The following is a 13,497-nucleotide window of genomic DNA, read 5'->3' as shown; positions in this document are numbered from 1 at the left end:
TCGGGTGTTCTCGCTCTTGCTCTGGTTCTTGGGCACTTTCTCTTCTGCGTGTTGTTTTTTTTCTCCTTCGCTCTTTTTTTTGTTGCTGGAGCTGGGGGAGTTTTGGTGCAGGACATTTAGTTTGGCTTTTTGCTATTTTGCAGAGGCCTCTGAGCCTTTCTGCCTTTTTCCTTTTTTCGTCTCTTCGGGACCAGGACCAGGAGCTGCTTCCTGGGACTGGCTGCTCGTGGATGAAGTTCGTGGGGGGTTGCCTTGCATACCTTTTATTTCTATTTTATATACATATTTACTAGTACTGTATTAGTATTTTGTAATTTTATTAAACTGTGTTTCTCTCAATCCAAATTTCTCCCTTCCCTTTTGCGTGCATGGTCTAAGCCCAGCAGCATTTTTTTTTGACAGGTAAGTAGAGGTAACATAAGAAAAACGACAAACTTTGAGCTATTTCTAAGTTATGAAAAGGTAAAGATTACATTTATTTTTCCAAATTTAAGAACCTTTCAAGCACTTTTTGATTCGCAGCTGCTGAGAAATGGTTGATCTTAAAAATAATTGACATTTTCGGGTAATAGGCTCGAATTACAAAGAAGTTTTGCTTGCTGAATATGTCTGCATACCAAAAGTACTGGCTCCTGTGCCACTACATACCTGATTTATGAATGATCGGGAATGGTTATTTTTCAAAAGCAGGTTATCAAGCAGTAAAAAATGCTATAAATTTAAGGTTTTAATGCTCCCATCCTGCATTCTTAGCATACCTAACTCCAACTGCCTTTTATGGCACCTGCAGAGGGACAAAACCTCCTAAAACCGATCTTGAGAGAACAGGTGTAGCAGACATCCTAAGTATATGTCAGATATAAAGTAAAAAAAAAAAAAAAAAAAAAAAAAAAAATCGAAACCAACCCACAAAAAACCCAACCACGAACAAACAAAACAAACAAAACCCCAAACCAACCAGCCAACCAACCACACAACCCCCCACCAAACCGACTGACCAACCAAACCCCCACAACAACAAACGCCAAACTCGCTGCACAGGGACACATTACACAGAAAAGAAATCGGTTTTCTCTCCAAGCCGGCCTTTAATTTTTCTTCTCCCTTCCCAGCTCCTTCCATGAGATCCAAGCAGGAACTCTCCCCTTCTGACACACATTTGCATGGTCTGGATTTTAATTCTTTTTGCATCTCTAATATTTGGATGTTTAGATTTTGTTTTGTCTCCTGCTTCATGGCAGTTGTTTAAGAGGATGACACTGGCAGCTCAGCTAACTAGAAAACAGTACAATGGCCACATTATTGCTGCTGCTGCATGTTTAACAACACAGGCTTCAGTGAGATAAACTGCTCCTTCCCAAAATACAACCCTGATAAAGGAGCTGCGAAGTGTCCAGTGTTTGTTTTGATGCTTTCCAGAGGGCTCTGCAACCACACAATCCAACAGGAACTCTTTGGAGAGAATCTATTACATCTGATAGCAATTGAGGAAAATTAATATTACCTTGCTGCCACCACGATGGTTTTTTGTGCTGAATAGATGGTGAAGCAGTGCGGGACGGCCCATTCGTTCTCACTCTCCTCTACCTGCGGAAAAAGGTTTTTCTCATCACTACAGCGACTGAAAAACTACTAAATCTGTCCTCCTCGGCTGGCTGGGAATTTGAGCCGCAATATGATTACAACCCGGTGGCAGTTAAGTGCAAAAGAGCTACTCTTTTAGGAATACCACCTACTTCAAGGCTATGTTGGCTCTATACAATAATCTATACTGTGCATTTCTACCGCTGCACATCTAGCAGCACAGCGCCACATCCAGCAGGGCAGGAAAGGGAGGGTTCTGAGAAGGATTCAGCTGGTTACTTACCGGTGGGTCAAGCACTATCAGCTGCAAACCAAAGACAGAAAGAACAGTCCTGTTAGAACAGGGGCAGGGAGGCAGCAGGACTGACCCTCTGCCGGGGGAGAAACGCCGCCACAAACCCGTTTCCAGAGCAGCCTCGCACAGCAGCGGGACAAGGAACGGCACAAAAGGCGAGCTCTGGCTGGTTTGCTAATGCCATGGAAGGAATGAGCTTATCGCCCGCAGATGAGTCTGTGTGTGACAGGTGAAGGTCCGGGTGCGTGGGCAGCAGCACCGTGCCGGAGCGGCTGCGCATTCGGTCCTCGTGCCCTGAAGGAATTTCCTCCACCTGCCTTCACGTCAGGCAAAACCATTTCTTTAACGCTGGGATGCAACTGGGAACCACTTACCAACATGCCGTGCAGAGGAAGATGTCCATGAATTTTGAATTGATTCGTCCCTGTAACCCCTTTGCTTGTGTACAGCAACATATCTGAGAACTGCAAAAGGCAGGAAGAACACAATCAACATTCCCAAGATAGCAGGTAGACCCAAGTGTTTTTTGACATAGTTTCTAAAATCTGTTGTTTAAAGGCCACTGTAAATGCACGGAAAAAAAATGCCATTTCTCACCCAATCTGACCTACTTTCCTTAAAACCACTCTTTCATTTACTTACAAAAGAGGCAATTATTTTTTAAAATCCTGTTAAAACTATATGTCATTAAGGAAACAAGCTGAAGAGACAGTACTGTCACAGTCACTCTCTATCTAAAAATCCCGCAGAGTGAGTTTTCAGTTATAATTGCTGATTTTCATCACAAGTAGAAAACACGCTTTCACAACAACTTCACCTTGAAGACTTTGGGTTTATGAAAACACCCACCAGGAAGAACATCCGCTGCTGTAAACCCTTCTTAGTGAGCTTGTACAAGCAGCCTTCCCGGATGAACTCCTGCAGCAGAAAACAAAGTCAGGCAAAGCTTGGTCTTTCCCAACCACAGAGAACTTTAACGGTTCTTTTTTTTCATCCCAGAGTATACAGATGTTGATTGGTGCCCAGCAATGATTGCTAACGGATTCGTTGAACTCCAGATGACAACTTTCCTCCTGTTTTGTCACCTGAATCAGCTCCTTGCTGCAGCCAGCATTTAAATCAGTGAAGGAAGAGAAGGAAAAGGAGCAGAGTTCCTGTTGGACACCAGCAGTTCACCTATTGCACTTACATCCCACCGCAGTGATGCCATAGCATCCCACAAGCATATGCGATGCTCCTGTACTTATCTCAGTATATCTATCGAAAACAAAGAAACAAAAAACCAAGCAGGAACTAAACAACCTCCCAGAAAAACAGTCATCTATACCAGTTTTGCCCAGTGACGCAGCTCTCGCCGTCGTTCTGTTCCCCGTGCAGTCCCAGTCCACAGACAGAGGTTGCACCGGAGACGTGAGCAGAGCTGGCTGTGGATTTCTTACCGAGGACACAACAGACCGCCTCCCGCGCAAACACAGCACCATGCCCCAGCGTACCAGCCTCTGTGGTACTTGAAACGTTAGACTGTAGCCAGAGCCTAAGCAGAAGCATTTTTGATCTGTTCCCTAGGACATCACCGAGACACCCAGGGGACCTACTATGAAGACAATTCTACAAAGCCTTTACAGTTGTTCCATAAAACACAGAGGCAGTTATGGCAAATGTTATACACGGTTGAAAGGCACCTCCTTGATAATCAAAATGAAAAATGCTCTAAAAGCAAAGGTACTTACCCTGCCGGGTGCCGTGAGGTTGTCTATCCCGATGAGGTCGTGCTGCAGCTCGCTCAGCTTCTGGAAGTTCTCCAGGCGGATGAGACTGTGCTGCAGCTGAGCCGTCATTTCGGTGACCTCCCTGAGCGCATCTGCGGGGAAACGGCACGGCGGGGTGAGGGCGCAGAGCCAGCCCGCCGCTCACGTCCCTGCAGAACCGCGTCCGGGATGCGCAGCCAGAGAACGGGACAGAACAGGCCAGCTGGGAGGGACCCACAGCCAGCACCCAACTGCCAGCTTGTTAAAGGATATTTTATAGCTACCCAAGGGCAAAATGGAGACCAGCAACCAACTTCATAGCACTGCCTGTGCTTCTGGAGATTATTGCTTATCTCAGCTTTTGTGCATATAAGGAGTATTTTACTAGGCAGCCAAAAGTAGACTAAAAAATTAAAGCCAACTATTTCTGCCAAAGATTACTTTATAAATGACTGGAATTTACTACGCAAGCTTTTGATGCTACGAAGAAATTATTTTTTGCCACATTTTGTAAATAATGAAGAGTTCCTAAAAAACTTACTTTTTTCCCCACTGAAAAAGGGGACAAGAAAAGGACTACTTTTCCAGCTTTGGCTGAAACATTAAGATCCATCAGGATTACCATGAGAAAAACATTTTCTGGAATGCCACAAAAAGCATTCATTCAATGCAAAGAGAACAGTCTACACCTAAGTTATCTTCTGCATTTTCCAAACGAGCAGTTAAGGCAATTTCGAGCTATTGCAGAAAGCCTAGGAGCCCCGCGCCAGAGCACAGCAGGAGAGTAGTGAAATCTGGTACCAAAAACCTTAAAGAAAAACAAAGTTAATTTTAAAACATAAGCTAAACTTCTCTTTTTCTTTTTTTTTTTTTTTTTTAAATGAAGCTGCCTCCTGCCTGTTGTCTGCTGTTCTACTTCACAGGATCACAGAATGCCAGGGATCGGAAGGGACCTTGAAAGCTCATCCAGTGCAATCCCCCCGCCGGAGCAGGAACACCCAGATGAGGTTACACAGGAAGGTGTCCAGGCGGGTTGGAATGTCTGCAGAGAAGGAGACTCCACAACCTCCCTGGGCAGCCTGGTCTGCTGTTCCGTCACCCTCACTGGGAAGAAGTTTCTTCTCCTATTTAAGTGGAACCTCCTGTGTTCCAGTTTGCACCCATTGCCCCTTGTCCTATCACTGGTTGTCACCCAAAAGAACCTGGCTCCAACCTCCTGACACTCCCCCTTTCCATATTGATCCCCATGAATGAGTCACCCCTCAGTCTCCTCTTCTCCAGCTCCAGAGCCCCAGCTCCTCAGCCTTTCCTCACACGGGAGATGCTCCACTCCCTCCAGCATCTTCGTGGCTGCGCTGGACTCTCTCCAGCAGTTCCCTGTCCTTCTGGACCTGAGGGGCCCACAATATTCCAGATGTGGTCTCACCAGGGCAGAGTAGAGCGGCAGGAGAACCTCTCTCGACCCACTTGCTATATTCTGTGGGGTTTTTTTCAGGATATTTAAATTACATTGAATTTGTAGCTGTAACGCTTGTCGTCTCGCACAGGGTACAGGCAAAATTTGGTCTGTAGCAGGGAGAACGGGTTTGTGCCCCGCGTGTGTCCATCTGCGCGCTCACTCACTGCGGCAGTCGGCGAAGTCGCGGTGCTCGGCCGTGTAGTGCTTGCAGAGCCGCCCCAGCACCAGCTTGTAGTGCATCAGCCTCTGGATGGGTTTGAGCAGGAACGTGTTGAGGGGCAGGTAGCAAACCTTCTGCAGCTCAAACTCCTTATAAACCATCTCCAGCTTCTTCAGGCGCTTAGTTGCTTTCTCCAGTTCTGTCAGGACCTCGTCATGCTTCTGCAGGTAATTGGTGAACTCCTGTTGAACCATGCAAAGGATAAACGGTCTTTAATTGATTTCACAGTGAATAAGAAAAAAAACATCTTCTCTGTGGAATGTCTTGCAGATAGTTACCTTGAGTTACTGGAACGACCTTGACTAAAACAGAATAAGAAACCAGAACGTTTTAGTACAAGAAAAGATAGAACTAAAATAGAATGAGAAATCAGAATGTTTTTAGTTTAAGAAAAGATATTTACAATGTGTTAGCCAAACTGCTAGAGCACGTGAAAGATTAAGTAGACGAATCGTAAGATAACTTTAAGCGCGTGAACAGCTGGCATAAGCCAATTAAAACAGAAAGTTAAACGCGTGTACAACAGCTACTAACTATAAATGTAAGTGCCTTGCCAAAATAAAAGGTCTCTTGGTTCACCTGCACCGCAAGTCTGTGCCATTAATCCCTCACCTCTCCTCACTCTGCTTTTGTCTCCGACCATGATTATATAAGCCAAAACTGCATATATTGTCATTAATGATGATGAAAAAATAGCATTAATATTATATGTTTCAACGGCTTCGTTTTTAAAAAGGTATTAAAAATAAAAATATTTGCTTGTTAGTCCTCTGTTCGCCATTTACTGCAGCCGTGCCTCCCTGCGCCTCTGCTGAGAGCAGCCGGGAGCACCACCCGCCAAGCCCTGGCCACCCCAAGCCCATCGATGTCGGTGACCGAGTCGGGACAGACAGAGCTGAGGGGCTTTCTCAACCAGGTTTACACACTAAAGACACCGGCGGGCTGTTCTAGAAGGCACCCTACTCCCAGTAAAGGTGCCGTCATCTCAGAAGAACCTACTCTGCAGTTGAAAAATAGTTCTCTTTTGGAATTAAACCACCTTCTGAAACAGTGTCTCCGTAGGGGAGAGTTGTGCAAATATAGGAAAGACGGTGGAACTAATTAAATATTTTTTCTTTGTCTTCTGCTCAATAACCAGGAAGCGAACAACCTTTACTTAAGGTAAATGTACGTGGTTAAATAAGCAACAGTGGTATAAAGCCGTGCTGTAAGTATTTTATTATGCTTTCTTTTTCATTTATCGACAATAATTATTCGCAAGTCACTTCAAGTTTCAGTAGAAATACTAAACCTTGGCCTCTCATCCTTGACAAAAGGCAAAAATGACTCTATAATCCTGAGATTCCATTATTTAACTCCTTTATCTACCTTTAGAGTGCGCATATTCCTGAGCATGACATCTCCAATGCGTTGATAATCTCCTTTCATGTGAGCGTTGGTTTTTCCTTCCCTGAAACACACACGAGCAGGTGAAGTAAGACGGTGCAGTACATGGGAGACCAAGAAACTTCAATTTCCTCCTTCCACCTTCCCCTGCACTTCAAGACATAATCATTGAGAAACGCTACCCAGGTATCTGTGTATTTTAAGGACTGTGTTAGTAAAATTAAGGGACTAAAAACAAGTTCTTTGAAAGAAGTTGTGCTGCAAGAACTGAACTATAATCTTGATTACAAAAAAGTGTGTGTTTCCCAGATTTTCACCTGCAGATTCATTAAGTGGAAGTTGTTGAAAAACACACACATTATCTTTCTGACCTTGTGTTCTTTCCCTTTTCCAAGGCTGGAGAGACAACATCAGGTTACATTAACGGTTGGACTCAATGATCTTAAGGGTCTTCTCCAACCTAAATGATTCTGTGATTACACAAACCTTGGCGCAGTGTGCAACTCATACGACTACAGGATATTATGTACAAGGCGGTGCTTGAAAAATGGGCTTTGCAAAACATATTGAGCAAGTTTTTAAAACTATAATTTATTAAAGACTTTTTCCTTGACTCTGTTTATGCAGAAATGCCAGTTCTAATGTAGATTAAGTAAGTTTTAACATGAGGATGTAGGAAAAGGCCTCTTAACACTTACCAGAGCGATAGCCTTTGCTCAATCTCTTTCAGAAAGCCTCGATGAAACTCATAAATTGGGTCTATGTTAGAGAAGAGTAACGTCATCAGGCCCTCTGGCATAGCGTTCTCCTTGATGACTGCGCTGCGAAACCACTGCCGGAAAAATCATAAATGATGCTAAACTTCTCTACCTCAGAAATTAATCGCTAGCATAAAAATTTCTGCTCCTGCAGCGATGGAGGAGGAGAAAGCGTGTGCGCAGGGAAACAGGAGGATGGAGACATCTTTAGGGAAGATGTAATCTGGGAAAGATGAGAAGATGTAATTTTTTCCCTTGCCAAACATTACAAATATGAGGCTTATTATTGGTTGTGGGCACAAGTCTGTTTCTTAACGCAATGATGAGATGGTTGGTAACGGCTCTAAATCACAGACAATTACCGAGCGGCTGCCACAGCTGATGTTACACCGCTGCTTTCCCTTCAACGCAGACACAACTGCTCGCTCTTAACACTTCGAGCCCTGTGCAAGTTATTCAGCAGCTGAAGGCATCTTGTTGCATGTCACATACTGCACTTTTTTTATCGCTTTCGGTTCCCCGCTCTCTGGCAGGGAGGTGAAGAGTACCAAAATCCTCCGGGGTGCCAGGTGTTCCCCCATCTTTTAGGAGAAGTGCTGGGAGGCCTGTAGGAGGAATTGGAGTGAGATGGTGCTCGCTGAGAACAGCTCAGCTGGAGACGTGCAACGGTAAGGGACTCAAACTCCCCTTTGATCAAATAAAACAACGGCTTACAGAAACCTAACGGTCACAGTGGTCAAACCTGGAGTAAATCAACAAAAAGTTCGTAAAGAGAAAGACTTGGAAACTCAAGCCATCTTCCAAACAAGGACTCCCTTGTCTACTTTGGGTGAAAGGAGAGGAAAGGAAAAGAAACGACAAAAAAAGACTGAAGTCCTTAAACTCCTACGGATCCTTAATACTCTCTGCAGTCGCCATCTGCTCTCCCAAGCTGAAGGCACAGAGACTAAAGCTTCCCAGAGCTGGCTGCAGCGGCAGCAGAGCGGGAGCAGGAACTGTTCCGGCAGCTGAATGCAAAACGTTTTTGGGCTGTCCCTGATCACAGTTTTCAGAGCAAAAGTTTGCCTAAAATATCCAAATGACACGTGATGTGGTTGTCGGAGTTAACACCAGAAGTTCAGAGAAGGTATCTGCCTTCCCACACGAGGATCTATGTACCAGAGAAGGAAACAGCCACACGGCTCATGGATTATGCTTTATCATAGGACTTCCTTCTTCTGTTACATGGAAGAAATCCCAGGTTTTTCCAAATTAACAATTACAAATCTGTTAAGAAACGGAAAAGCATTAAAACCTTACCACTGTAATAACTTCCAAGTCCTTTAAATACGTCCGTTCCGTAGCAAGGATCTCCTTTGCTATGAAGTATGCCTTGTCAGTTGGATAGCGCTGAAAGAACACACAGCAATCCATAAGCATTAAAAGATAAATGTTCTATTGATTACTAAGGACAAGCTCAAACCTTACACACGTTTCCCTTTGCTGTGTGCAAACGGAGCAATTGATCACTAACAGGGCATCTCTGTATTCAGTATCGTGTTCTCAAATACTGACTTTACTACAAAATACTATTTGTATTTCAAGATTTTTTAAAAAAACAATGTCAATGATATGTCAGTTGTACGAACTTACATTTCAAAATCAAGGGAGCACTTTACAAAAATACAGAAACAGTTATTTCAGGTTTCCTAGGTTTTAAACACATCCCTAATCAAACGAAGCACAGCAGATTTGCAATATAGTCCTTTTCCAAAACTATTGTTTCCACTTAGAGCTTTTACCCAAATCCTTTGAAGATCATATTAATTAGTTAAGAAAGCACAAAAATCTAACTACATCAATTGTTGGCTGCATGGCTGTTTGAAGAAAACAGTGGACAGAACGGATGCAGAAGCACAAAGGAATGAAATGGTGAAGAGAGATATTCTGCAGCTGCAATGAACCAAAATCAGAGACAACCTGAAAACATACATTATTAAAAAAAAAAAAAAATCATGTAAGTACTATTAAGGAACTAATCACTTTAAAGCTAAGATGCTGCTTTGTCTGCTTAGCTCACTATGCCACGCCACAGTTTCGTGCCAAATCCTTGCCTGGTGAAAAGAAATGCCAGCAAACTCATTTGATTTATGTCAAAATTTGGCCTTCATCTGTGCTCCTCCCGAGGGTCACACAGCTTTGAAACTTATTTCTCCCTTTTCCTTGTATACCAAGTTAATAAGAAATTCTCTTTTGAGAGACGCTTTGAGATGCCCTCCGGTGCCATCAGCACAGCTCATGGAGGAGACACGTTCTTGCGTGCTCACCAACGTATCTACAGAGCCCATCGTTGCCACACAGAACCCCTGGAGATGTGTATCTCCAAATAATTAATTCCGAGAAGCTGTCTAGCCTCCTTTCAGGTTGTTTTACGCCAGTTACTATAGTCCCACACACTGGCCCTCTCCCTAGAGGAACCACAGGACATCCTTGGACATAATTCTGTTCACTCCATAGTCATCCTCTGAACTTTAATGTACCTGTCTCAGGTATTTTGCAGTTTATCTTGGGCTATTTATCTGTCTGTGGCCTCACAAACCCTCAAAATGCTGTTGAACCTCAGCGGGCGCCGTCGTCCCGGAGACCGCGGTGACACAGCTCTCGTATCGCACTGACCAGCTCCCTCCTGCACCTACCTGTCCTGAAACACCCTGGTTATAAACCGATGGGACAACGTGCGCTGGCTTGACTGTAACTTCAGCAGTCACTTACGTGAGACGAGAATTGCTGCTAACAGGGGTGCTGTTGGTGTAAAACAGCTTTACGTACACCTCCTCCTGGGCTCTGCGCAGGACACTAGACCACACAACGCCCTTAAGGGACTCACTTCTAGGGAAAAAACCAGCTTCCCAAGGCAAAGCAAAGCTGAGTTGTGGAATCAGCCATAGGCTGGGGCGAGGGGAGACGGCAGGGATGCGGCCAGGGCAGGGATAACCGCGCTGTGAGCTCTGCCAGCATCACCGCACACGTGCACCCACCGGTCCCTCCCCTCAGCACCGCTGCCCCACTCGGGGGTCCCCAGCAGCCCCCCAGCTCCCCTGAACCTGCCACCCCCTCAGACCCACTGCAACAGCTGCTTCCAGAGTCACCCCCGGTGACTCCCGGTACATTCCTGAGCGCCCTGGGAAGGACCCTGCCAGTCCCCAGATCACACCTGCTGCTTTCCTCTTCACTTGGGCGCCTTTGCCCCACTCTCAAAAATATTTTTCTGGATCGTTTCTTCCTTAAAACCTTACAGAGCATGAAGGCACAAGAAAAACCACTGTGCCACAACCTTGCGATGATCTTTTCCATCACCTTGGAGCATTTCTGCAGGTTCCCACTCCGTTCTGCAGCTGACTACATGCTAGCTGGAGGCACAGAGTGTACTTTTCACTCCCCAAGCATCTTTCTCCCTCCTCACTGCATCACCACTTTCTGTTTACTCTCTGAAGCTCCTGTTGCTTTCCAAATTGCTCCCTGCTGAAATTTATTGCCCTTAATTTTCTTTTTTTTTTTTGGTCTTACACCAGTCGTAACTGGATCCCCGTGTGCTGAGCCCTGGCAGCAGCTGCTGGGCAGACCCAGAAGCACTGAAAAGCGCAACAGGGCTCTGTCAAACACCTTCGCTACTGGTCAGGCACAGCAAGAGGGAAGAAGACAAATTAATGCCTGAAAAAAATAAACAGGAGAGCTTTCTGAGGAGGCAGACTGCTTTCAGAGGCCAAAGAAAACGTTCCTACAACCATAGCAGGCATCAAGGCAAATATCCCCACTCGGAAAAACTAGTGTTTCACTGTATTACGTACACACAACCCCACCTGGAAACCTTCAAACACTCACTAGATGCAGCTCGTGTCAAGTGAAGGGCTTCACCCTGAACTCAGGACTAGGAGATTCAGAAAGACTTTCCTGTCTGCTTTGTATGTAGATCACAAGATCACAAAACTATCAAGTCTGGAAATAAACAAACAATGATTCCATGCACACAAAAATGAGTAACTTTTCACTTCAAAGGCCAGGCTTCAGCAGCGTTAAGAATAACTCTGGACCGGGGGGAACTCGACAAAAAACTCACACCAAAAAAGTCCACCTTCTACGGTCTCTTAAAGGGGACTCCAACCAACCTCCATTCAAAAGGAACAGGGAGAAATCTGCCAGTAAGATGACAGAAAACCACCGTGAGTCAAAAAGAATAAAATCACAAGAAAACTCATCTTTCTCAAGGTTTGGGTACAGCAACAGCAGCGCGGAGCGGACAGCACGCGCTCTGAGATCCGAAGAGTTTACACACAAATGCCCTGATCAACCGGGGGCAACGACAGCAGCATCAGTACCCTTAAAATCAGAGCTCCGTCAAAAGTAATATTGTAAGGTTACGTTTTTCTTGTACAATAAAGCTGTAAAACTTTGTACAATACAAAAACTCTTGTACAATAAAGCTGTGAAATTTTACTTGGTTATATTTAACCAATTTAACATCGGTTTCTGCCTGGGTTTGCTTCACTTCAAATACTGTCTTCAAACAGACATTGAAGCCTTGGGAGTCTCAGAAGTTGACCAAGCTTAAGACCAATTACAAAGTTCACTTCCAGGATTCTCACTTTTATAAATTAGTTTCTGCCTGAAAGAGAATTCAAGCTGCTGAATTTCAGAATTGGCAGCTGAGGCAGAAAGGATTGGGCTTCCACGTTTAAGACAGACAACACAGTCACAGTTCGTTATTTCCAGGCCATGCTATGCCTATTATAAGGATAGATAAGAGAAACTATTTTAAAAAACCCCAGTTGTTAAGAACTAACAGTGGAGTTAGTTAGTGGACCTCCAAAGAGGTCCCTTCCAACCTCAGCGATTCTGTGGTTGCAGATTGCTCTTGCTAGCAGCCACAGTGGAAGCCTGATAACACGGTGCAGCGGGGATAAAAAAGAAAATCTGAATCTCACCGTGACATCTGGCCATCTCTGTCATTTTGAAAAACCACAGGGGCACACAAAGCCACTAACCTACCAGAGCACACGATGAGATGCCAGTATGAAGCAGGGGGTCGGCTCTGCCACGCAGATCAGAGGAGCCTTGGCGCGCAGAGGATGGAAGACTCTGGAGAAGGTCCTGGGAGACGTGGGTAAGAATTTGTTCATTACCACCTCTTACTTCACCTTTCAGAAAGCATCTCAGTGCACAAGAGGATGATGCCCTGGGGCAGAGAGGCCTTGCTGAGTGGTGCTGAAGCACAGACTGAGGAGCTGAAGCTCCTGTCTCAAGGACTAAAGATGAAATCGCCTTCAGAACAAAAACATTTTATAATCAGTATTATCCAAGAAAGCAAGGGTGAATCCTGAGCTCTAGAGGTGAGGAAAGCCCCACGTCATAAAACATGTACCTCTTTCAACTTCGCAGCTTCTTGTGGTGATGTTGGGGAGTTCCCAGTAAAGAAAGGGAAGAGAGAGGAGGAAAGCAGCCTAGGCTAAAGATCAGGACCTGGACGTAAGCACATCTTGAAGACCCAAAGTCTTCTCTGCTTTGAGACTTGTTGCGCCCAACGTCAGCAACATTTTTGTGCCCCACGTTTCAGAAAGCAAGCTCAAGCCTCCACGCGGCCAGAGCACTGTCCACCTCTCACGGACAGGAGAGTCGGCCGTGCAGAGGGCAGCCCCAGCGACCCAGCTCCGCTGAACAACCCGTGACTGGCTGGGCATCAGAGTCACCGTGACGGCTGCTGCTGAGAAAGCTGAAGTCGAGGTCAGGTCTTCTCCTGCGTGAGAGGAGACACCTCAGGACCACTCTAAAGGTCCTGTTGTGCTCAGAAAGAATGGCTTGGAGGACCAGCGTATGGTGATTTGGACCAATGCGACCATGGCGAGACTGCGTGGGAAGGAAGGAACCTAAGAAGAATGCACCTTCTATATTAACAGATGTTAGCTCTGCACTATATTCTCTACGCTGGTAAATGAAATTATTTTAGAACACAATGACACCCAGCACTTTGCGCAGACAGCACAGTCCAGTGAGCTGATGGGGGTTAAACACGA

The 13,497-nt window shown here is 45.2% G+C and overlaps 1 protein-coding gene across 4 annotated transcripts in view; it reads right to left on the bottom strand.

The window, feature by feature from the left end:
* Positions 1 to 13,497, bottom strand: part of FARP2 (FERM, ARH/RhoGEF and pleckstrin domain protein 2) — a 79,976-nt gene that overhangs the window by 8,669 nt on the left and 57,810 nt on the right. For 2 of the 4 annotated variants that reach the window (XM_065639803.1, XM_065639804.1), the window contains exons 15-23: positions 8,750 to 8,839; positions 7,391 to 7,524; positions 6,675 to 6,756; positions 5,251 to 5,488; positions 3,610 to 3,740; positions 2,729 to 2,797; positions 2,254 to 2,343; positions 1,868 to 1,888; positions 1,505 to 1,587 (exon numbers count right to left, since the gene is read on the bottom strand). In XM_065639803.1, coding sequence (XP_065495875.1) covers positions 1,505 to 1,587; positions 1,868 to 1,888; positions 2,254 to 2,343; positions 2,729 to 2,797; positions 3,610 to 3,740; positions 5,251 to 5,488; positions 6,675 to 6,756; positions 7,391 to 7,524; positions 8,750 to 8,839 — 938 coding nt within the window. The remainder of the gene's footprint in view (positions 1 to 1,504; positions 1,588 to 1,867; positions 1,889 to 2,253; positions 2,344 to 2,728; positions 2,798 to 3,609; positions 3,741 to 5,250; positions 5,489 to 6,674; positions 6,757 to 7,390; positions 7,525 to 8,749; positions 8,840 to 13,497) is intronic. The other 2 variants (XM_065639805.1, XM_065639806.1) reach the window with 1 other exon arrangement.

This window comes from Caloenas nicobarica, chromosome 8, assembly GCF_036013445.1.
Source record: "Caloenas nicobarica isolate bCalNic1 chromosome 8, bCalNic1.hap1, whole genome shotgun sequence".
Taxonomy (NCBI): domain Eukaryota; kingdom Metazoa; phylum Chordata; class Aves; order Columbiformes; family Columbidae; genus Caloenas; species Caloenas nicobarica.
Note: the sequence above shows the minus strand (reverse complement) of the source record. Positions and strands in the feature narration are given on the sequence as shown.